We start from the raw sequence: 26,157 nt of genomic DNA, 5'->3' as shown, positions 1-26,157 counted from the left end.
GTACACTAATGAGCACTGAGTAACATACAGAATTGTCAAATCACTGTATTATACACCTGAAACGAATATAACACTGTATGTTAAGTCTACTGGAATTAAAATTAAAAACTTCATTGAAAAAAGTTTTGATGCATAGGAGGGATTATCTACAATACAGCCAACTGAAGAAACGTTGGCTTCTCTGATAAGGGCTTCCTGCTTCTCTGAAATCACAGTAATGAAAACATGTAAACCACCAGAATGCTTCACACATTTAAAGCTTTTATTTTGAAAAATAAAATACAAAAGTCATTAAGTTGTAAATGTATACGGTAATTCCTCAACTTCTCAAAAACAATACAATGAATTATTTAAATAATTAAGATATTTAATATTATCCACATCAATACATTTAAACAGGAAGCGTTCTACAAAACATTAGAACATGTACAGACAACCTATTCCAAGATGAAACTGCCCAATTTTTGCTTATAGAATCCCATTCTAAAACCCTCCCCTTGAAACAAAAGTTTGGAATCTGGTAAGAAAAGACGAGGACCAGAGCAGTTTTAACAGAAAGCACACGTTCCCTCTGGACTTCGTATCCACAGGGTTGTGCACGTAATTAGGATCAAGAGCACTGTACTCAGGGAGCAGATCACTCAGGAAGGCCCAAATGTGTACCGACTTCCCACCCTCTCGGTGGGGAGAGCCTGGCAAGTGAACAGGAGATGCGGGCCATGGTACATACGCTCCACTGATCTCAGCAGGGGACGGCCAGTCCTAGAAAATTCCCTTCTGTTGAAAAGGCAGCAGTCTCCCCTAGGGCAAACAAATAGAATCTGGTTATAGGTGTGGAGTCACGCTTTGCTCTCCCCTGCACCACACTGCCTCCTTCCCAGTTGTGGTCCTGGTGTGAGCCAGGTAGACAGGGAGGAGGACAGATAACTACAAGAACAGCTGCCTCAGAAGGACGACCAAAGAGGCACACTCTCCCTCAGTCTGCGATGCTTTTAGATGCCTGCCAGTAGCTTGGGTACGCGAAACAAGCAGACGGCAGCCAAAGCAAGGGCTGCTCCTGCCCATTTCTAAGTGACTGCAACTGTCATCTGCAATTGAAGCTACTGCGGGGCCACTGGTAGGGATGCATGTTCAGGGTCCAACATGCTGACTCTTCGTTGTAAGAAAGTGGAGACCAACGTTCTTTAAAGGAAGTTTAGAGAACACAGTGACTGTCATATTCAAATGCCAAAAGGTTTCAAAAGACAAGAAGAAAGACTATCATCTGTTCTGAGATGCTTTGTCTTCCTCGCTTCTTCTGAGTCCTTCTCTCATTGTATATGGGCACCTACAGGCCGCACTGAGCAATGCAAGGATGAAATGATGCTGTGGAGGCAACTCGAAGGCTGAAGTCAACAGACATTGTATTCTGTCTTGTAAAACAGCTGGTCAATAAACGAATCCCTGTGTGTGTATTTCAGGGAGGGAATTTATAGATTTTAAAGTATCTTGGATCAACAAAATTATCCGAGGCTTGATAACTGCAGTTATACAAGTCCATAGAGTATATGTCTAACATTTAGCATTTGCTCCTCAGGAAGAAGGCATTCATAAATCCTGAAACTCATTAATATTACTAGCTCGCTGCCATCCATGATTTTGACATGGCTTAGCAGTGTTCATGTGCTTTTTGTCTATTATCCACTAACACCTGGCAAGTCATAAAAATCTCTTATTCAAATTATTCAATCTCAATTATTTCATCAGTACAACAGGAATAATACCACCTACTTGCCAGAGTGGTTTGAAACCTGAAAGAATGTATCATATTATATAAATTATATAGTATATGTCATATAATATGTCATTTCTATATTACATATATAAAATGCTTGATACTTTTTTTAAATTTTTTTTTTAACGTTTTATTTATTTTTGAGACAGAGAGAGACAGAGCATGAATGGGGGAGGGGCAGAGAGAGAGGGAGACACAGAATCGGAAGCAGGCTCCAGGCTCTGAGCCATCAGGCCAGAGCCCGATGCGGGGCTCGAACTCACGGACCGCGAGATCGTGACCTGAGCCGAAGTCGGCTGCCCAACCGACTGAGCCACCCAGTCGCCCCAAAATGCTTGATACTTTATGCCTGGTATAGAGTATGCACTCAACCCACTGTTATTATATAAATAAAAATAAAACAACAAGTAAGACTGTAAGAAAAAAATCACATTTTTAAAAAAGTTTTTCACGTTCCAAATGAAAGCACCACAGGGTGGTGGAAGAAGCCTTGGCTTTCACCTTCCTGTGATGTGACTTTGACAAACAACCTGCTCTCTCTCTAGGATCAGTTTCCTTATCTGCAAATAGGTGATTGGGGTTAATGGTCTCCAGATCCCTTTCATATTAAAAGAAAATGTTATTTTTATCATCTTAAGCCCCTCCTTTTATTAAAAATAACGGCTAACACTATTTGAGCGCTTACTAGGTGCCAAGCTTTTTGTAGACATTATTGTGGTTAATTCTTACTACTACTCTCTTATGTATTAATAATCTTATTTATTAGTCCTCATTTTACAGATGAGGAAGGTAAGACACAGAGAAGCAATTTGCTCAATGCCACAGAACCAAGATTCCAACCCAGGCCGACTGACTCCAGAGCTGTGCTCTCCACCCACCCCAGCCACACCTCCTCCTAAGAGAGCTTAAGCAGGGAAACCCAAAGACCCAGGAATGTCCCCCAACCCTCACCTCATATATGTAAGAGGTTCCTGGCTCTGCTACTCCACTTCCTCAGTCTGTCAAAGGAAGCAAAAGATGTTTTAAAGTCCTTGAAGTTGGTCAGCATGAAAAGTGACTGCTCCCACTGAAATATCAGGTGTAGTTTGCAGGCTCTGATCACAGATTTTCTAATGAACTCAGTCTGCAACTGTTGTATAATAAAGAATTTGACTGGCCTTTGTCCCTGGTTGCTGGTAGGGAGGCTAAATTCTTGGATTTTCCCAGGTAACAGGAATGTCTTTGTTAATTCAGGAGCTCCTTGGATCATACTTGAGTTATGCTGAGACGACATAACTCAGGATGGAAGCTGGTCACAGAAGGACCAAACCTTTCACCAGAGAGCTGGGACTCTGAGCCAGCCCAACCCCTGGGTAGCGGACATTGACTGGGATTGAATTCAATCACATGACCAATGATTCAATCAACCACATCTATGTAATGAGATATCGATAAAAACTCTGGATGCTAAAGACCAGTGGAGCTTCCTGTTTGGTGAACACATGGACATGCTGTTGGGAAGGAGAAGTACCCAGACTCCACGGCGAATGGGCAGAGAGCTCTGTGTTTGAGATCCTCCCAGGCCTGGTCTTACGTGTCTCTTCATTTGGCTGATCTTGATTTGTATCCTTTAAAATCAAACTATATTTGCAAATACAGTGCTTTGCAGAGTTCTGTGAGCCTTTTTAGCTGAATAGCAAACCTGAGGGTTCTGTGGGTTTCAGTTTTATCATTTATGATTAGTTAAGTCAAAGTCTTTTACAGCCCTTTTTCTAAGTATGTGTGTATGATGCATTAAACTAACCAGAATAAGGTGAGTGAAATGCCTGTAAGCCTTTTGTGCAGTTTTTTTTTTTTTTAACTGATTTGTAGGAACCCTCCATATTCTACAGAGGAGTCCTTTGCTTCAATTATTTTATCCCACTTAAGGCATACTTTTTTGCTCTTTTTATGATGCTTTTTAATAATAAGTAAATATGATCAATTTTAATGGAGTCCAAGTTATCCATTTTAAAATTAATGATTAGTGTTTTCTATGATTTAAGAAATCCTTCCCTCTTAAGGTCATGAAGATGTTCTCCTTTATTGTCTCCTAAAACTTTACTTTTTGCCTGTCACATTTAGGTCTATAATCTGTCTGGAAATGATTTTTGAGTATGCTGTGAAGCAGAGGTATCCCTTTTAGCCTCAAATTCCCTTTCTTGACTCCTTCAAACTTTTTATGCAAAACAGTCTTTGGATTTGACATTCTTTTAAGACTTGCCTCTTGGATTATTCTCTGGCTCTAAATGCCACAGCCTGCAAGTGAGTGATGGCCTATTCATGAATCCATCCAGGTTTCTGGGACATCATGCCCAGCCTAGGCTCAGGGCCCTGTGCTCCCTTGTCTGCAAAAGTTGGTCACAGTCTTTTGGGGAGATCAGAAGTTCCTTGAGAAAATTTTTTTTTTCCTCTGACTCTTAAGGACTTTTCCAACTTCTCCCCATAACAGAAATTTAGTAAACATCTGTTGAATAAATAAAATGAATGCATGGGTGGATTAAAACTAAATAGATGCTAATAAGAACATGCCTTGAAAGTAGTTTGAAATTCTCAAGTAAAAGGTATCAACTATTCATGGCTGACTGTTATTAGACGAGGATTTCTTTCTTGTCTAAGACAGCTTTCTTAGAGAGCCCAGCCCATTCGCTCCAGGCTTGCTCTGGGCGACACGACTTCACACAGTCTGTGAGGTGGTATGGTTCCCTCATCAACCCATATCTGGAAAGATATTAGAAACTAAGTTCAGTGCTGAGTCTTCATTTCCTAATTCCAAGCTAATTACTGAGAGCAGAAGCCTGGAGGCAACACATATTATCACTAGGCTAGAAAGGGAAGTCTTCTGCTGGGCTCATGAGGGAGTTAACAATTTTTCCCCCACCACGATATAGGAAGGCAGATGATGTTCAGATGCAGGATACTCTGGGTTACTTCAGGTACATTGTGTCAGCTGCAACCATGCCTGTTTCTCTTCAACTCAAGAAATGATACTGAAACCCAACTAGGTGAGGGCATGACATTACAAGGATAACTCTGGATCTGTTTTATTAATCTTTTAAAAAGGAAAAGTTCGAATCTTCAAATTCTCACCATCCTTTCCCAACTTGGGGGCTTTGTAGTTGAGGGCTGATGGATGTGTATATAACGAATCCACAAATCTTCAATAAGACAAGTTAAAAGGCATGGATGTATATAAGAACAGAGTAGATTTTTATTTCAAGTTAGATATCAGAAGGCTGGAGCAGATTCACCAAGGCAGGCTCCTTATATGTGGAATACTATATAGCTTGTAAGTGACCTCAAGCATTTGGATTTTAGTTATCAATAAAGCATTTCCCTAATTTTGGAAGACACTGAGCTATCTGAAAGTAAGACTGTGTTAAAAAGTAAGACTGTTAAAACCAACAATTATCAGAGGCCACTCTTTCTATGACCAGCACAGCACTCTTTAAAAAGATCACTTCAACACAAGAGCTCATCTATCACATTAAGAAGAGGAAGCAGATACAGTACCTGAGGTTTTTCTTTAAGGAATTCAGGTAGCTGAAATTCTCCTTTATAGACCTGGAAAAACAAAGCCAAGTGTGAGTTTAAGGAAACAGATACTGTCATCCTCACTTCAGGATGCTGGCAGTGCTTGATGGTGGATGAATTTACTGCTTCAGTCCTGGTCAGTTTTAGAATGGGAGGAAGCCTGTCAGTTCAAAACCAGCTAGCATTGAAGGACTAACTGAAATTCCCATGTACTCTGGCCCCACCTGTTCTACATTTTGCCTGAGTGCTGGCTGGGAGAGGGAGGGCTCAGAGTATCCGAACAAGAAAATAAGCACCCAACATTCCAAGCTCCAATCATTTTAGCTGAGAGAGAAAGCAAGCCCTGGGCCATCTCTCTCAAGCAACCAACACAGAATTCACACACCTTAAGAACAGACTCCTCCTGATTTCCTTTTGAAATCTCCACCCTTACAAACTCTAGATTTATTCCAAATTTGCTTTTCTTAATGTACCCTATACCCTCATAATATTTTGAATATTAGATGATTCTGAAATCATACACTTTTAACCTCAAAAATCTCAATTAAAAACTTAACTCTTATCAATATATAAAATTACGTGTATGGAAATAATTTTAAAAAAAGACAAGCTCCTGGGTGGCTCAGTCAATTAGGCATCTAACTTCAGCTCAGGTCATGATCTCATGGTTCATGGGTTTGAGCCCCACACTGGGCTCTGTGCTGACAGCTCAGAGCCTGGAGCCTGCTTTGGATTCTGTGTCTCCCTCTCTCTCTGCCCCTCCCCCACTACTACTTTGTCTCTGTCTCTCTCAAAAATAAACATTAAAGGGGCGCCTGGGTGGCTCCGTCCGTTGAGTGTCCACCTTAGGCTCAGGTCATGATCTCACGGTTCATGGGTTCGAGCTCTGTGTTAGGTTCTGTGCTGACGCTCAAAGCCTAGAGCCTGCTTTGGATTCTGTGTCTCCCTCTCTCTCTCTCTCTCTCTCTCTGCCCCTTCCCCGCTTGTGCTCTTTGTCTCTCAAAAATAGACGTTAAAAAAAATTAAAAATAAATAAACATTAAAAAATAAAAATAAAAAACAGTATCATTTATAACAATATCAAAAAACTCCCTAAATACCTAAGAATAAATCTAAACAAAGATGTATAAGATCTTTACACAGAAAACTATAAAACATTATTGAGAGAAATTAACAACCAAATAAATAGAAATAGCATTCTCAGGGACTGGAAGATTCAATATAGTAAAGATGTTCATTCTCCTCAACAAAGGAATTCCGACTAAAATTCTAGCATACTATTTTGGGTGGAGGGGGCAGGGGTAATTTCAAACTGATTATAAAAGTTCTAAGGAAATGCATAGGGCCAAAAATAATCAAAGTAATCTTGAAAAGAACAAAGTAGGGGACTTATTCTAGTTATTAAGATGCTATATTATACAGCTATAAATAAGCCAATTATACAGCTAACACACACACATATACAGCTATAATTATTATATATATTCTATTCTATATATATATATAATTAAGTTAAAGGCAGGCTTTGGTACAAGTACAGACAAATATATTGATGGAACAGAATGAAGAACGCAGAAACAGACCCCTGTATACAAATACTTGGTTTATGACAAAGGTGGCATTGCAAGCAATGCAATTAGAATGAATAAATAAATAAATGTAGTATATAATGATACACTGAGTAGCAATTAAGAAAAATTAACTACTGCTATGACAATAACATCAATGGTTCCCAACACATAATGACAAGGGGGATAAAAGCCAGATGCCTAAAAATGATATACATGTCTCCATTTAAAATACAGTAAAACCTTGGTTTGTGAGCATAATTCATTCCGGAAACATGCTTGTAATCCAAAGTGCTTGTATATCAAAGCAAATTTCCCCATAAGAAATAATGGAAACTCATATGATTTGTTCTACAACCCCAAAATATTCATATAAAAATGATTATAATACGGTAATATAATACAAAATAATAAAGAAAATACAAAATATAAAGAAAAATAAACAAATTAACCTGAGCTTACCTTTGAAAACCTTCGTGGCTGGTGTGAGGGAGACAAGGGAGAGGGGGGTTATTGTGTAGGACGACTTTCACTATCACTAATGGAATCACTGCTGTCTCTTGGGTCAATGGAATCTTTTTCTGCACGGGGGCCACTGTATATGCTCGCACGGATGTTGACTACAGTACAGTACCAAGCTCTTGTCATGGACTGTATTTAATGTAACTGGAAAGGGTCTAGATCTGCAGGCAGCCTGACTTAGAATGAAGCCAAAGCATTCCTACGCCTGCTCTTGTCTGGAAAAGCAAATGACTGTCCACAGGTGCTTTGAAGTGGCAAAAAATACACTAGTGCCAGTTGTGGGCACCTTCCAATGTTCTGAAACATCACTGATTTCTGCCAAACTCTGCAGCCTGAGACTGAGCATCTGAGCATGGGAGATGATCACCCACAATCCCACAGTGACAGTGAGAGAGAGAGAAGAACCACTGGCTCAGTTGTGATCATGTGATGTTTGCAAGACATCGCTCGTTTATCAAGTTAAAATTTATTAGAAATGTTTGCTCATCTTGTGGAACACTTGCAGAACAAGTTACTCGCAATCCAAGGTTTTACTGTATTTTAAAGTTTGTAAAAAGGCGGAAACAGTTTCGTGATGTTAGGAATCAGGATACTGTTCACTCTGGGGAGGAGGGAGGGAGGGAGGGAGATGAAAAAGGCTTCCAGGGTGCTGGGAATTTTCTGTCTTGATATTATGAGTAGCAACTATGAAGCTACGTTCATTTTGTGATCATTTATAGAGTTATGATTTGTGCACTTTTCTCTGTGTATGTTATATTTCAAGAATAAAATTGAACAAATTAAGTCAGTAACTTATTGCTAAAAACCTACTGCTAACACACACACATGTACACAGTCTTTAAATATAAAGATGTTTGTTTCAACACTGCAATAGCAAAACAAAACAAAACAAAACAAAACCTGGGAGCTATTAGTGTCAATCAAAAGTAAAGAAGGTCTCCAGTAGCCAAAGTTAGGTAATTGCTGAACTTGACAAAGTATGGCAAGAAACTACAGATGGTTCTTAGGAAGAGAGTCACTGAGTAGCCCCTCAGAACACAAAGAAATCTTCTAAATGGTGAATCCTAAAGCTCACAGACCTAAAGGATTTTTACTTGGTGAGGACTGATCCACTTCTAAAAGTAGTAGCATTCCCTCTGAAATTCAGAGAATCAATGTACTTTTTGCCTCTTCTCTGCAATGTCTAAAACCTGCTTCATTCTTTGGGGTTTCTGCTACAGTCCTAAGAAGCCTAAAATAAAACAGAGATATCAGGGGTGCTTGGGTGGCTCAGTCAGTTAAGTGTCTGACTCTTGATTTCAGCTTAGATCATGGTCTCACGGTTCCTGGGTTTGAGCCTCAAGTCAAGTTGGGCTCTGTGCTGGTGGCGAGGAATCTGCTTGGGATTCTCTCTCTCTCCCTCTGCCCCTCTCCTGCTCATGCACTCTCTCTCTCTTTTTCTCTTTCAAAAATAAACATTAAAAAAATTAAAACAGAAATATCAGACATTTGGATAAGCTATTTCCTCAGAGATGCATCACAATGGAAGATACAGCGGGTGCCAGATAACAACACTGCATCTACCAGGACTGTTTCAAAAGCTACCATCGCCTCTTTCGTACCCTCAAATGGTCCCAGGTCACAGGATGGGTGGGCAGGGGCCGTCGGGCCTAGCTGCTCCCTGAAGTATCTGCATGTAAGAGTCCTGTTTGTTCTACCCTAACACCACAGTCCATAGATTGTTCCAGCTTCCTGCACCATGTCCCTCCCACCCCATTTTAGTGAGATGTAACTGACTATAACATTGTATTACTGTTCCAGATTTCTGATGTAGGAAGTGTTTAAGCCCCTGGAGCTGTGTGTAGCATGTTAATGCTGACTTCCACGCAAGCACCCACTATATCTAGCACAGGGGCTCAGGCCAATAGGATGGGGTTTTTTCTTTGTTTGTTTGCTTTTGTTTTTGTTTTTTACCAGATTCCCAGGTGTCTTTCCTTCTTCCTCTATTCATGGAACTGTGTCCCACAAACTCCCTGGGGCATAAGCTACTCAGGCTTAGGGTCTGTGCCCTGGCTGCTTTACTGAACCAGAACAAGTCTGATTTGCCCCAGTCCCTCTTCCAGTTAGTGGGTTAGGTCCCCAAGAAACTTTTGTTATATTCTTCATATCCTCTGACTCAGAAACTGACTCTCCTCTCTTTTAGCTAGCCTCCTCTGCTAGAATTCAAGCAGGAGGTTCACTGAAAGCCCAGGGGGTATATAGCTAGTCAGTGGCAGAGTGAGGCTCAGAGGGCCCTACCCAGCACTGTCTCATTATAATATGCTGTTTGTATTTTATTACCACTAGCAAATCTTATGGTTGAATCTTCCCTTCCCTTTTTAGTTCACTGTAAAAACCAGCAAGGCATGACAGAAAACAGGAGTGGGAACATCAAGTATTATAGGTGTCTTCCAGGAACTGACAGTTCCAGAAAGGTAAGGCTTGCATGAAAGGAGAAAAAACACCCCTGAATATATGATGTCACAAATGTAATAAAAAACCAAAAAGCGGTCAGGATAAGACATCAGATAAAAGGCTCAATCAAAAAGTTACGTGGGAAGATGCCTCCTTTGATTATCCTTCAGGGAACAAATGCTTCAAAAGACAGAAACTTTAGTGCTGACAAAAAGAACACTTTTACTGACAAAGTAATTCCATTTAGTGCAGAAATGAAGCACCACATTGCTTATAAAAACAGAAAAGTTAGGAATGGAATTTCCTTTGGTTAAATGAATGGTGTTTCTGGACATACTATTCTCTGGTACTAACAGAGTGAGGACTGCACTTGACAGCAATGAGCTAGGCACTCAGATCCAAACAATCCTACAGAACCCTCACACCTCAAGCCCTGAAGGAATGATGAGGAGACAAAAGTAGGCTCCTGATTTGCAGGGTGCACTGGAAATAAAATACTAAGAACAGCAGGTAAACATTATTGTCTCAGGTTAATGTTAAGTAAGTGCTTCATATGTATGATCTCACTGAATCCCACAATCTCTTGAGGGAGGTATTATTTACTCCCTTTTTACAGATGAAGCAATTAAGGCACAGAGAAATTAAGTATTTTGTCCAATGTAGTGAAATGAGAAGCTAATAGGTACCATGATTCACTTCCATTTTAAAAGGATCTTCGTAGGCCACCTGGGTGGCTCAGTTGGTTGAGTGTCTCTTGATTTCAGTTCAGGTCATAATCCCAGGGTCATGGGATCAAGCCCAGAGTTGGGAGCTCCATGCTCAGCATGGAGCCTGCTTAAGAGTCTCTTTCTCCCTCTGCCCCTTTCGAAACCCTGCTTGCACGCTGTCTCTAAAATAAAAATAAAATGAAACAAAGTAAAAGAATCATCCTAATTGCTCTGTTTACATTGTCAAGGGCCAAGGATAGAAGTATGGAGGTTACAGTAGTAATCCAGACAGGAGAGGATGACAAGGAGGTGGTGAGAAGTGGTGGGTGTGTGGATTTTTATTTTTCTAATTATGTCTAATTACACAGACTCGATGTAGGGTGTGAGAGAGCAGAGCGGAGTCAAGGATAATTCCAAGGTTTTTGGCCTAAGTAACTACCAACGGGAAATATGGAGTTGCCATTAACACAGCTGAGAAATGTTCTGACTACAGAATATTTTCAGGGGGAAGATCAGTAGGTTCAGTTTTGGATATATTAAGCTTGACATGTCTATTAGACAATAAACGAAAATGTCAAGTCACCCACTGGATATATAGCCTGGAGTTCATAGAAGTCTGGGTTGGGATATATAAATTTGAGAATTATCAACTTACAGATGGCATTTAAAGCCTTCATACCTGATATGCTAGCCTGGGGCTCAGGGTAGAGAAAGAACAGCAGAGGACTTAAGACTGAGATATGGGGGCATTCTAACATTCAGAGGTCAGGAAGAAGAAGAAGAACCAGCAAATAAGACTGTGAAGAAGCAACCAATGACACAGAAGGAAAACTTAAAAAGTGATGTCCTTAAAACCAAGTGAAGGAAACCTATCAAGGAGGAAGTAATCAATTGCATCAAAAGATGCTGGGAGTTCCGATGGTAATTGACTACTCGATAGAGCAACATGAAAGTCACCATCAACTTCACAAGAACGAATAGAATAGTAGCTGTAAAATTCTGAATGAAGTGGATGTAAGACAGAGAATGAAGAGGAACCGGAAACGGAGTACAGAAAATTTCAGTTTTGATGTAAAGGGAACCAAAGAAAGGAATGGCAGTGGCAGGGCAACTGGAATCAAGAAGTATGTTGTGTATGTGTGTGTGTGTTAAGATAGAAGAACTAAGGGCATATTTGTTTGTTGATGGCAAAGATCCCACTAGAGAGCAAAATCTGATGATGTAGAATATATGAGGAGATGGACTTGAATGCCAAAGGGGAGGAAATGCCTTCAGATTGGATCACGGATGTAAACTTCTGTTACGCAGACTTTCTACTATGAGAGATGAGGATATCAGACCAGTAATACTTCCTTTCCTCTAGTCTCTCAAAAATTACATAATAAGTTTTGGTTAAAGTCACATTCTGTAAGTTTCCATTATTGTGACACTATAAATATCACCTACTTACATTTTCTTACACAAATTTGTTGTTGTCTTAGAGTTAGTAATAACCTCATCTTTTTCTTAATTAGTAGACTCTATAGTTTTTAGAGCAGCTTTAGCTTTATAGAAAAACTAGCAGAAAGTAAAGTCCCCATATATGTCCTCTCTCCCCCACAGCTCCCCCTATTAAAATCTTGCATTACTGTGGTACGTGTTATAGTTAATGAACTAGGAATGATACCCTGTTATTAATTAAAGTCTTTAGTTTGCACTAGGGTTCGGTCTTTGTGTTGTAGTTTCTATGGGTTTTGATGATTCCATAATGACACATATCCACTATTACAGTAGATACAGAATAGTTCCATTATCATACCCCCTGCCCCGCTCCACTTATTTACTGCCCCTACCTTCATGCAATCTTTTTACTGTCCCAGTTTTGCCTTTTTCAGAACATTATAGACTTGGAATCACATAGTATGTAGTCTTGTCACATTGACTTCATTTAGCAACATGCATTTAAGTTTCTTCTATGTCTTTTTGTGGCTTGATAACTCATTTATTTTAATCACTAAATAATGTTCCATTGTCTGGACATACAGTAGTTTATTTATCCATTCTCCTACTGAAGGCCATCTTGGTTGCTCACAAGTTTTGGCAATTATGAATAAAATTGTTAGAAACATTGTGTATAGGTTTTGTGTGAACAGAAGTTTTCAACTCATTTGGATAAATACCAAGGAATGCAACAGCTGAGTGATACAGTAAGAATATGGTTAGTTTTATAAGAAACTGCCAAGCTGGGGGTGCCTGGGTGGCTCAGCTGGTTAAGCAGCCGACTCTTGATTCTGGCTCAGGTCATGATCTCACAGTTCATGATATTGAGTCCAGCACTGGGCCCTGTGCTGACAGTGTGGAGCCTGCTTGAGATTCTCTCTCCTTCTCTCTGCCCCTCCCTTGCTCTCTCTCTCTCAAACTAAATAAACAAACATTTTAGGGGATGCCTAGGTGGTTCAGTCAGTTAAGGGTCTGACTCGATTTCGGCTCAGGTCACGATCTTGAGGTTTGTGAGATTGAGCCCCGCACCCGGCTCTGTCTTGACAAGGTGGAGCCTGCTTGGGATTCTCCCTCTCCTCCCTGCTTCCCCCAACTCTCTCTCAAAATAAATAAATAAACATTAAAAAAAAAACTTGCCAAGCTATCTTCCAAGTGGCTGTACCATTTTGCACTCTTACCAGCAATGCATGAGAGTTCCTGTTGCTCTGCATTCTCATAATCTTAGGGTGTTGTCAGTGTTCTGGATTCTGGCCATTCTAGTAGGTGTATAGCGGTATCCTGTTTTAATTTGCATTTCCCTAAGGACATACAATGTTTTCATATGCTCAGTTGTGTCAGTGATATATTTTCTGTGTCAAATTGTCCATTCAGATCTTTTGCCCATTTTTTTTATTAAAAATTTTTTTTTAACATTTATTCACCTTTGAGAGAGAGACAGAGCATGAATGGGGGAGGGGCAGAGATAGAGAGAGACACACACACAGAATCCGAAGCAGGCTCTAGGCTCCGAGCTGGCAGCACAGAGCTCGAGTCAGGTTTTGAACCCACAAACCATGAGATCATGACCTGAGCCAAAGTCAGACATTTAACCGACTGAGCCACCCAGACACCCCTTTTGCCTATTTCTTAATTGAATTGTTTCTAAAATTTAAGAATTTGCTTATTTTGTACGTCAGTCCTTTATCAGATGTGTTTTGCAAAAATGTTCTTCCAATCTGTGGCTTTTCTTTTTCTTCTCTTAACAGTGTCTTTTACTTTGTCTGAAAGCTCCTCCAGCTGTCTTTTATTTGTGCTATCATGGTATATCTTTTATTTATCCCTTTGCTTTCAATCTATCTGTGTCTTTATATCTACAATTTCTTGTTAAAAGAAAACTGGGGCGCCTGGGTGGCTCAGTCTGTTAAGCATCCAACTCTTGATTTTGGCTCAGGTCATGATCTCATGGTCATTGAGTTCGAGCCTCTGCATCAGACTCTGCACTCTCTCCCCCTCTCTCTCTGTCCCTCCTGTGTGCTCTCTCTCTCTCTCAAAAAGTAAATAAAATAAACTTAAAAAAGAAAACTATTTTCTCTACTCACAGTCCTTCTGATACCATTGTAGGGTTTTTCTTCACACCAAGAAATCCTCACTTTCAAGAGTTAGCACAGATCTCCACACGTTAAGGATGCAAGTCCAGGCCTCCTGTGTAGTGTTTCCCACAATCCCCTCCTCAGGTTCAATAATTTGCTCAAATAATACCCAGAACTCAGAGAAACACTTCACTCATGATTACTGGTTTATTATAAAGGATACAAACAGCCAGATGAAGAGGAATGTAGGATGAGGTCTGGAAGGGTCTTGAGGGCAAAAAGTTCTGTCTCTGTGGAGTATGGGGTATACCACTCTTCCAGTCCATGGGTGTGTTCACTAACCTGGGAGCTCTCTAGACTCCTTTGTTTTCTTTTAGGGTTTTAATGGAAGTTCCATTATTTAGGCACAACTGATTAAATCATTGGCCAGTGGTTGATCAACTCAGTCCCCAGCCCCTCTTTCCTCGCTGCATCTAGAGAAGGTAGGGCTGGAAATTCCAAGCCTCTAAGCACATGGTTGGTTCCTCTGGCAACCAGCTCCCATCTTGAAGCTATCTAAGGGCCCATAAAGTAACTCAATAATCTAAACTCAGTTGTGCTTGGGGCGCCTGGGTGGCTGAGTTGGTTAAGTGTCCAACTTTGGCCCAGGTCACGATCTCACAGTTCGTGAGTTTGAGCCCTGCTTCGGGCTCTGTGCTGACAGCTCGGAGCCTGGTGCCTGCTTCAGATTTTGTGTCTCCCTCTCTCTCTGCCCCTGCCCCACTTGTGCTCTGTCTCTCTCTCAAAAAAATAAACATTAAAAAAAAATTCTTTAGACTCAGTTGTGCTTGAAAAGGGCTTACTATGAATAACAAAAGATGCTCCTTTCACCCTTATCACTCAGAAACTACAAGGGTTTTAAGAGCTCTGTTCTAGGAGCTGGGGACTGAATATATAGTTCTTGTATCACAGTATCATACCTGCAGTAACTTATATGTAGATAACACACTTGTAGATAACATATAGTTGGGTTTTGTGTTTAATGCACTCTGGAAGTATCTGTCTCCTAATTTAGACCATCCATATATATATATAATATATATTATATATTTTGTATATATTTTGTATATATATATTTTATATAATATATAATATATATAATATATATTTTATATGATATATATAATATATATTATATATTTTATAATAAATATATATAACATATATATATTTTTTAAAGTAATCTCTACACCCAACATGGGGCTCGAACTTACAAACTTACAACCCTGAGATCAAGAGTCGCACACTCCACTGAGTTACCCAGGTGCCCCTAGCCCATTCACATTTAATGTGATTACTGACACAATTGGTTTAATATCTATGATATTTGCAACTATTTTCTTTTTGCTGCCCTTGGACTTTCTCGCTTCTACTCTTTTTTACCTTCTCTAGTTTTAATTCAGCATTTTATGTGATTCCATTTTCTCTCCTCTCTAAGCATGTCAATTATACTTCTTTTTAAAATGTCTTCAGGGGCACTGGGGTGGCTCAGTCGCTTAAGTGTCTGACTTCAGCTCAGGTGATGATCTCGCGGTTTGTGAGTTCAAGCCCCACATCGGGCTCTGTGCTGACAGCTCAGACAGAGCCTGCAGCCTGCTTCAGATTCTGTGTCTCCCTCGCTCTCTGCCCCTCCCCCACTCACACTCTGTCTCTGTCTCTCAAAAATGAATAAATGTTAAAATAAAATGTCTTCAGTGGTTATCCGAGAGCTTGCAATATACATTTACAACTAATCTAAGTCTACTTTCAAATGACACTGTAATAACTCACAAGTAGTGTAAATAAATAAGATTACTTCCAGTTCCTCCCTCCCCACCCCTTGTACATTCCTGTCATTCATTTCACTTATCTAGAAGTTATAATCACTGACTATATTGTTGCTATTATTTTAAATAAAATGTTATCTGCTAGGTCAATTAATGAGAAAAATTAAAGATATTATTTTACCTCCATTTATTCCTTATCTAACGTTTCTTCTCTTCCTTTATGCACCTGAGTTTTTCTTTTTTAGAGAGAGAGAGAGAGAGAGAGAGAATGTGAGCGGGGGAGCTGGCAGAGGGAGAGAGAGAGGGAGAGAGGGAATCTCAAGCAGGCTCCATGCTCAGCACAGAACCCTATGTAGGGCTCGATCCTGAGCTGGAATCAAGAGTCAGATGCTCTATCGATTGAGCCATGCAGGTGCCTCTAGATCTGAATTTCTGACCTATATTATTTTCCTTCTCTCTGAAGAGCTTATCATCTCTCACAAAGCAGGCCATTGGTGACAAAGTCCCTCAATTTTGTCTGAGAAAGTATTACTCCTTCAGAGGATAATTTTGCTGGTTGCAGACCTGAGGTTGGTGGACTTTTTTCTTTCAATACTTAAATTTTTTTTAATGTTTTTATTTATTTTTGAGACAGAGAGAGACAGAGCATGAGCAGGGGAGGGGAAGAGAGAGAGGGAGACACAGAATCCGAAGCAGGCTCCAGGCTCTGAGCTGTCAGCACAGAGCCCGACGCGGGGCTCGAACTCACAGAGTGTGAGATCATGACCTGAGCTGAAGTCGGACACCCAACCGACTGAGCCACCCAGGCACCCTCAACACTTTAAATATTTCACTCCACTCTCTTCTTGCTTGTATGGCTTCTGTGGAGAAATCCAATATTATCCTTGTTACTCTACAGGTAAGGTGCTTTTGTCTTCTGGGTTCTTTCAAGATTTTGTTTTCGATTTCCCATAATTTGACTATGATAATGCCTACGTGTAGATTTTTTGGCCTTTATCCTGCTTGGTGTTTTCTGAGCTTTCTGGATCTATGGTTTGATGTCTGTTATTAATTTTGGAAAATTCACAGCCATCACTACTTTAAATGTTTCTTTTGTTCCTTTTCTTTCTTTGCCTCCTGGCATTCCTATTATACATATATTACGTCTTTTATAACTGCCCCACAGTTCTTCGATAGTCTGTTCTCTTTCATTCATTTTTCTCTTTAAATGTCAGTTTTGCAAGCTGATTCTTTTTCATTACTGGGCTGTGTCCTGTCTACAATAAGTCATCAAAAGCATTCTTCATTTCTGTTACAGTGGCTTTGACTTCTAGCATTTCCTTTAGATTCTTACTTAGTTTCTATCTGTGCCTGCATCCAGGTATTCTTGTATGTTATCAACTTTTCCCATCAAAATCCTTAGCACGTTCATCATAGTTACTTTAAATTCCTCGTATGATAATTCCAAAATCTCTGGCATGTATGAATCCAGTTTGAATGCTTTCTATGGTCTCTTCCACTGTGTTTTTGACTTTTAGCACACGTTGTCACCTTTTGGTTAAAAGTGGACATGATGTGGGGCGCCTGGGTGGCGCAGTCGGTTAAGCGTCCGACTTCAGCCAGGTCACGATCTCGCGGTCCGTGAGTTCGAGCCCCGCATCGGGCTCTGGGCTGATGGCTCGGAGCCTGGAGCCTGTTTCCGATTCTGTGTCTCCCTCTCTCTCTGCCCCTCCCCCGTTCATGCTCTGTCTCTCTCTGTCCCAAAAATAAATAAAAAACGTTGAAAAAAATTAATTAAAAAGTGGACATGATGTACTGGGTAAAAGGGACTGTGGTAAATATGCCTTCAGTGTGAGGATTTACACTTACCTGGCTAGGAATCAGCCTATGTTTACTGTTTGTTGAAGGGGTACCTATCAGAGGCTAAAATTTCTTCACGTGTCCTTGTTTTTGAACTTCTTGTTGTTTTGAGGTTTCCCTAGAGACTTCCTTTAAAAACAGACTCTGAGCATTGTAGCTCTTTTAGTAGTAATCCACTGTCATTATACAAGGTATTGACTGGTGTGGTGGTAGGGTGTGTGTGTTTGCGGGGTGGAGGAGACTATTCTATAACCCCATAGTTTCCATCGAAGTATTTTAGTGAGTCTGTGTGCCTGGGCTGGAACCTGCACAAGGGCTTCTCAGCTTCCCCTCCCACCCCTTTAGGTAAGACAGAAAAACTAGAGGGGGTTGGAGCTGGGTATTTCCTTTCCCCTAAGTGGCTTAGACTTTGGTAAAATAGTTTACTTTGAGGGCAAGCCGTTGTTAGAGAGTATCCCCCAAGCATATTTTAAGATGGTTACTTTTCCCTTCCCTCTGTCAGAGCGCCAGGGGATTTTTCTCTTATCTTTACCCTGTGGGGCTATGGAGGAAAAATTCACTAAGCCTCTGGCAATTCATCATTTACAGTTTATGTATTCCTAGCAGTACTGTCTTTAGTGGGAGACTTGTGCTTTTGGTAATCTATGATTCTTGGCATTTATGTCTCCCTCTTCCATTTTTTTCCCCTTTCACAAAATATCCTTTCTGAAACACTTGGTTTACTTCCATCTGGACTACTTGTTCTCTAGGTCTCCTGCTCAGGTGCTATCTTGGAATTTTCCTTTGCTGTCATCTGGTATATTCTCCATACCTCTCTGGTTTTCATTCCCATTCCCTTGCCCAGGTCTTCCCTTTACTTGGTTAATCCTTCATCTTTGGTGGAGTATACCCCTCAGTATGCCTCCTGAAAAGGCATATATAAGCAAATCTTTTGTGATATTGCATGTCTGCACATGTCTTTAAGATTTTATTTTTGAGTAATCTTTACACCCAGCGTGGGGATCTAACTCACAACCCCAAGATCCAGAGTCACAAGCTCCACTGACTGAGCCAGCCAGATGTCCCTGAAAATACCTTTATTTTATCTTAATACTTGATTGAAAGTTTATCTGGTTATATAATTACAGATAAATAATTTTCTCTTTGAAATTATGGCATTGCTTCACTGTCTTCTAGCTTCCCACGTTTGGGTTGACAAGGCTTATATTCTTTTTTCTTTTCTTTCTTTTCTTTTTTAACATTTATTCATTTTTGAGAGAGTGTGAGCAGAGGAGGGGCAGAAAGAGAGGGAGACACAGAATCTGAAGCAGTCTCCAGGCTCTGAGCTGTCAGCACAGAGCCCGACGCGGGGCTGGAACCCATGAACCATGAGTCATGACCTGGGCTGAAGCTGGACACTTAACCAACTGAACCACCCAGGTGCCCCTCTTTTTTCTTTTCTTTAAAGTTTTTTAGTGTTTATTTTAGAGAGAAACACAGAGCATACGTGGGGAGGGGCAGAGAGAGAGCGAGACAGAATCCAAAGCAGGTTCCAGGCTGTCAGCACAGAGCCTGATGCAAGACTTCAACTCATAAACCACAAGTTCACGACCTGAGCTGAAGTCAGAGGCTTAACTGACGGAGCCACCCAGGCGCCCGCAAGGCTGATACCTTCTAATTCCTGGTCCTTTCTATGTGACCTTTGTTTTCACACTAGAAGCTTTAAGAATTTTCTTTTTATCCCTAGTGTTCTATAACTTTATGATAATGTGCCTGGATGAGGCTCATTTTCTTCACTCAGTGGTACTGGAGATGCATGTGCTTCTGTTCCTGGAAATGTCCTTTTATTACAACTTTAATAATTTCCTCCTCATCACTCTTTCTCTTTTGCTCCAATTAGTCAAATGTTGGACCACCTGAATAAAGCCTCTAATTTTTTTTTTCTCTCCAAGACATCTGCTGGTCCTTTTACTTTACTTTCTAAGAGATTTTCTCAACTTTGTTTTTCTAATTCTTTTACTGATTTTAAATTTCAGCTTTCATATTTTTAGTTTCCAAAATTTTAAATTCTCTGTTCCTGTTGTTTTTTAAAAACCCCCATCTTGTTCTTGTTTCTTCATCTTATTTCTACAAGAACATTAATTATAGTCCATTTACATTTTCTTTTTCTCATTACATTGTTTTTATTTCCTCTGAGATCCCTTTTTCTCTTTCTTTTGGTCTCTCTCTTTCATGTTAGAGAAATTCTGCAAACATCCAGTGCATTTCTCTCTTTCATGTTAGAGAAGTTCTGCAAACATCCAGAACAAAAAGTTGACGGGAGGGGTGCCTGGGGTGGCTCAGTTGGTTGGGCGTCTGACTTCAGCTCAGGTCATGATCTCACAGTCTGTGAGTTCGAGCCCCGCGTCAGGGTCTGTGCTGATGGCTCGGAGCCTGGAGCCTGCTTCGGATTCTGTGTCTCCCTCTCTCTCTGCCCCTCCCTCACTCATGTTCTGTCTCTCTGTCAAAAATAAACACTAAAAAAAAATTAAAAAAAAAAAACAACAAAAAGTTGACTGGAGTTCTGTATATGAAGATGTACTTCCTTAGCTGGCTTTTTTTTGGTCAGTGTTCTCCATGTATGATGGTACACCCATAGTATGCACATTCTCTGAAGTCCAGGTAAGTATCTTATGGCTGGAGGCTGCAAACTAGTATTTATGGAATTGCTGAATAGAGGAACACATCACTACTGGAAAAGAATTTTTTTTTTTAATTTTTAAAGTTTATTTATTTATTTTGAGAGAGAGAGAGGCAGAAAGAGAATCCCAAGCAGGGAAACAGGAGGGTCAGGAAATTGGCCGAAGTACAAGCAATACACAATTCTTATTATTTGCCCTCAGGTCACTTTCAGCTTTCTTCTTTTTGTTTTTGTTTTTTTTTTTAATTTTTTTAACGTTTATTTATTTTTGAGACAGAGAGAGACAGAGCATGAACAGGGGAGGGTCAGAGAGAGGGAGACACAGAATCTGAAACAGGCTCCAGGCTCTGAGCTGTCAGCACAGAGCTAGACGTGGGGCTCGAACTCACGGACCGTGAGATCATGACCTGAGCCGAAGTTGGACGCTTAACCGACTGAGCCACCCAGGCACCCCACTTTCAGCTTTCTCATAAAATTAATTAGGAACTGAACATCTAAGCCTAATATGACAGCCTCACATATGTGTGTGTGTGTGTGTGTGTGTATATACATACATATATATATATATATATATATATATATATATATATATATAATATAACAATTTACAATTAAGGTGTAAGCAAAAGTCTGTGAGCAGCTAGCAGCAGTTAAGGCTTGCAGACTGCAGATTCAACCCTCCACAGGTCCCTTTTCCTTCACACACAGTTTTATTCAACCTAAGTTATTTGGTTTCAACCTATAGCGGTTAGATACAGCAAACAGGCAGGCAATGCTGGGAAGTGACAAATAAAAGAAGACAAATTATAAAAAGGCAGACAGGAGGATGCCTGGGTGGCTCAGTCGATTAAGTGTCCGACTTCAGCTCAGGTCATGATCTCACGGTGAGTTCGAGCCCAACATCGGGCTCTCTGCTCTCGGCACAGAACTGGCTTCAGATCCATGTCTCCTTGTTCTCTCTGCGTCTTCCCAACTCATGCGCACCTACTAGGTCTCTCAAAAATAAACATTAAGTAAATAAATAAAGGCAGACAGAAAGCCTTGAGTCCTTTAAGAAAGGGATCAACAATTCTATATCCTATGGAGAAGGCCAGCATTTTCTCTTTACAACACATACAATGATTTTTTATGAAATAAAATTTCATATTATCATCAGTAATTTCTTTAAGCAGGTAAGGAAGTATGTGATCAAAAAGAGAAGGACTTCTACACCAAACTGTTAATTAAGATTTGGTCTGTAATGGGACAGATCTATCTAGAAACTTGCCTTTCTAGAATGACTGGCTCTTCAAAGATTTCATTCAGATAGTCAAGTTTTTACAAGTTATAAGAGAAACTCTCTATGAAGCCAAATTCTTTTAAAAAAAAATTTTTTTTAATGTTTATTTATTTTTGAGACAGAGAGAACATGAATGGGGGAGGGGCAGAGAGAGAGGGAGACACAGAATCGGAAGCAGGCTCCAGGCTCCGAGCCGTCAGCCCAGAGCCCGACGCGGGGCTCGAACCCACGGACCGTGAGATCGTGACCTGAGCTGAAGTCGGACGCTCAACCGACTGAGCCACCCAGGCGCCCCTCTATGAAGCCAAATTCTGAATGTGGGTTGATCTTACGGAGAATATTAAGCTTTCTCTAAGTTGTTTTCACCCTGAAAGTGTTTGTGGCACATTCTGAGACACACATGCCTTGTTATCTGTGTTAAGCAACCTCTGAGGCTGAGCTCCTATGTTCCCTGCCTGGTATTCATGACTTGTGGAATCCCCTTCCTTTAAGTGTGAACTAGACCCAGTGACTTGCTTCTAACAACTAGAATATGGCAAAAATGATGGCATGTTATTTCTGAGATTAGGTAAAAAAAAAGTCTGTTTCTTCTGTCTTGGGGAATCTTGCTCTCTGCTTCCTTGCTCTGAGGAAAGCCAGCTGCATGTCGTGAATAGGCTTACGCCAAGGTCTCTGTGCCAAAGAACAGATATCCCCAACCGATTTGGAGACCTGTGGCCTGCCAACAGTGACAGGAGTGAGTTTGGAAAGGGAACCTCTTCTCCTTGAGCCTTGAGAGGACTGCCACCCTGGCTGACAGTGTTGACTACAACCTCATGATGAGCCTAGACCAGAGGCATCTAGTTAAAATGCACCTGGATTCCTGATCCTCAGAAACTGTGAGAGAATATGTTTGCTGTCTTGAGTGCCTAACTACCCTAAATTTTAAAGTGCCAGAGATAACTAACAGATTCTGGTGTCACGAGTGGGGTTCTATTATCACGAATACTTAAAATGTGGTAGCAGTTTTGTAACTGGGCAGTAGGAGGTAGCTATAAGGACTGTAAGGAGAGCAGTGATAAAAGCCTAAATTGCCATGAATTGAAATTGACAGATTTTGGACTTTGAGGAGGCTCCCCGTGAGGTTTTAAGGAGGGTAGGAACATCTGATTAGAAACTGGAGGCAGGGGGATCTTTGTTATGTAGAAACAAAGTTCAGTAACCCTGTCACTTGCAGTTATACACAAAGTAGAAAATGAGCCAAATGAACTGGGTGGTCCAGTAAGGGGATTTCCAAGCAAAACACTGAAGGTGTCATGGAATTTCTTCTTGATGATTATAGTAAAATATAGCAAGAGGAGAGAGAAATTGAGGAAAGGATTGTTTAAAAAAAAAAAAAAAAAAAAAAGCCAGGACTTTATGGCTTTGAAACTGGGTGTGAAAATTCTTAGCCTTGCCATCTTCAATGACAGCAGTTATGGCACTGTCACATTTCTCTCACTGATTATCACCTTCTCTGCTTTTAACTCTCTTGACTCCCTCTTACAAGGACCCTTGTGATTACATTGAGCCCATCAGATAATACAGGATACATTTTTAATTCCTTAATTACATCTGCAAAGTCCCCTTTGCCATGTAAGGTAACATAGTCACAGATTTCATGGATTAAGACATGGAAATCTTTAGGGGGCCATTCGTTATTCAGGCTACAAGTAAGCAATAGATAATACTTAGAATTTCTACAGTTTATAAATGGGAACACAAAGGTGAACAAGGTGCTATAGAAAGACAGTTGTATAGCCCTTACACACAAACAAAAAGCCCATACATGTGTCTTTAAATTTTAAAACAGTAGGTTATATAGTGGAATGCTCTTACTCTTAGAGGGGTATGCTGAAGCACAATATCTGTAATTTTCAAATAAGTCAACAGCAGCAGCAGCACCAGCAGAAGAAAATGCATGTATGTGTAATGTACATGGAGAGGACAGATGAAGCAAATATGGCAAAATTTTAACTAATGAAGCTACATTAAAGGTATAAGATGTTCTTCAAATTCTTCTGTAAGTAAGAAAAAGTTGGGGAAAATCAGGGGCTCAAAACAATGTTCAACACAACAAATATATTAACCTTACAAAGCTCAGTGGAGCATAAGAAATATACAGTCTGTGTATGGGGCTGAAACTGAGGATTCCACTGAGGGGTTGGCAACCCACTCTGTAAAAGCCAGCAAGTAAACATTTTAGGCTTTGTAGGCTATGCAGTCACTTTCCTAACTACTCGATTCTGTTGCTGTAGTGCAGAAATAGATGTAGACAATATATAAATAAACAAGCATAGTGAGTTCTAATAAAAGTTTATCTACAAAGGCAGATAGCGGGCCAGATTTGCCCTGCAGGCTGTAAAGTGCCAACCAATCTCTGCTTTAACTCAAAACCTTCTTTCAAATGTAAATTAAAAATATAAAATTTTTTTTAAAAAAGAAAAAAAACCCTTCTTTCAAAATAAGAGAATTTAAACAATCTCCAAAAACATGTAATAATGACCATATTATGTGCCAAGTAAGCACTGTAGTAGGCAGTGCACACTTTGTGTTGCTTCTGTTCATCATTTTCTTCTCAGTGTGTGTGTGTGTGTGTGTGTGTGTGTGAGAGAGAGAGAGAGAGAGAGAGAGAGAGAGAGTGAGTGCGTGCGTGTACGCACAAAGAAAGTTTAGTCTCACCACCCCTGGTTGTGAATTCAAATTTCACTATAAACTCAAATCTAACTTATTCCTCCTTCTTTCTAAAGTAAACCCACTGTAAACTCTATAATATAATCCATCCTTCCTTTTTTTCTTCTTTCTTTCCATCCTCCTTCTAAATCTACTCAAATGTGCAAAATTAATCACAATCCTTCCTTCATGACAAACTTTCATCATTGGTCTATGCTTTGCCTTCTATTATTTATTTCGTAAAGTAATTCATTGTTTTTAATAATGTAATAAGCATCCCTCTTGAGAAATTTCACATTCAGAGAAAACACAACTCCAGCCAGATATGATAATACAGGAAGGAATCTAGATTTTGAAATTTATATCTTTAATCCCACTGGGCTCTGGTGCCTCATTAGAGACTTATTATCTCTAAAACACAAATATAAAACAGTTGATAACATGTATGTTTACATATTCTCATTTGTCTTAAAATATTTTGGCAGTTTGGAAAATCTCAGACTGGATTCTTGGAGAGTTCAATAGTCTTGTGCTGCCTAGAAACAACTAGATAAATGTTATTAATATTTTCTATATCAAGAAAAAAATTAATCACCTCAAAGCATGATCTTCTACTCCAACAATGTTTTTAAGAAAAAGAAATGTTTCAGAGTGCCTGGATTGCTTAGTTGGTTAAGCATTTGACTCTTGATTTTGGCTCAGGTCATCATCCCACAGTTCATGAGATCAAGCCCTGCATCAGGTTCTGCACACACAGCCTGCTTGGGATTCTCTCTCCACCACCCCCTCCCCCCCCCCCCCACCTCTCCCCATGCTGGCTCTCTCTCTCTCTCTCTTAAAATAGACACTAAAAAAAAGAACTGTTTCAGTATATTGACTTAACTGAAGTTTGATAAGATGGATTGGAATGTGAATTGAATTGGGAAAGCGTAGTAACTGTAAAATAGGAACCCACTTCCATTATACAAAGCTGTATAAATACAGCAAATTTAGCATTAAGGCTTTGATTTCCTGGGGGAAAATTTTTAGCTTGCAGATTGCTTAAGAAATTGTATCATTTCACTATAGGACACCTATCAGGCAAAGATGCTAATCATTTCCATTCAAAGGTAATGGTACCAACCAAGTTTTCAGGGACACTGAATGATAATTAATGCATACAAGTACAGTCAACACTGTGCCTCCATGGCACCCTAAATGCCCTACTTTTATGACAGTTATCACACTGAATTACAGCTAATTACAAATCCATCTTCACCATACTTCTTAGGAGAGGGACAGAGTCAATCATCCTTATATCCTGGATACAGGTACAAATGGATAGTTGGATGAAAAAGTAATAAATAAATGAGATCCTTTCATAGTGGTCTCCATTTTTACAGATGAGGGACTTAGAATAGTTTCTGAGGCCAACTTACAGTTGAGATTGAACACAGAGAGGTAGAAAAAATAACTCTAATGGGACCTTCCTGATTTGAACCTGCTGAACCATCAAGGCTACGTATTATTACTTGATAGAAGACTGTCATTCATTGTGTCATCCTATTCAATCCTACTCTTTGAAATAAAAGAATTTAAGCATCTAACATTACGATTTGATAAAAAAATTAGATAGCTTAATAACAACAGTATTCTCTTTTGCTCAATTACATTTTAAAATGTTCATAAAGGAACACATTTGGTGACAGGTAGCAAAGGGAAAAAATGGTAGAAAATCTAAGAAATTCTCCCTGGTCCCAATATTAGCAATGCTTCAATAAGAGAAAGATGAGAGTACATC

The 26,157-nt window shown here is 39.9% G+C and overlaps 1 protein-coding gene across 2 annotated transcripts in view; it reads right to left on the bottom strand.

Annotated features, from left to right (window-relative positions):
• Nucleotides 1-241: 241 nt before the first annotated feature.
• TPST1 (tyrosylprotein sulfotransferase 1) overlaps nt 242-26,157 on the bottom strand; it is a 166,774-nt gene continuing 140,858 nt past the window's right edge. For both annotated transcript variants that reach the window (XM_019421744.2, XM_019421743.2), the window contains 3 exons: nt 5,306-5,356; nt 2,726-2,772; nt 242-801 (listed from right to left, as the gene is read on the bottom strand). In XM_019421744.2, the coding sequence (XP_019277289.1) occupies nt 2,755-2,772; nt 5,306-5,356 (69 nt within the window). In that variant the 3' untranslated portion in view covers nt 242-801; nt 2,726-2,754. The remainder of the gene's footprint in view (nt 802-2,725; nt 2,773-5,305; nt 5,357-26,157) is intronic.

This window comes from Panthera pardus, unplaced genomic scaffold (genome assembly GCF_024362965.1).
Source record: "Panthera pardus isolate Hobbes unplaced genomic scaffold, ASM2436296v1 HiC_scaffold_4, whole genome shotgun sequence".
Lineage (NCBI taxonomy): Eukaryota > Metazoa > Chordata > Mammalia > Carnivora > Felidae > Panthera > Panthera pardus.
Note: the sequence above shows the minus strand (reverse complement) of the source record. Positions and strands in the feature narration are given on the sequence as shown.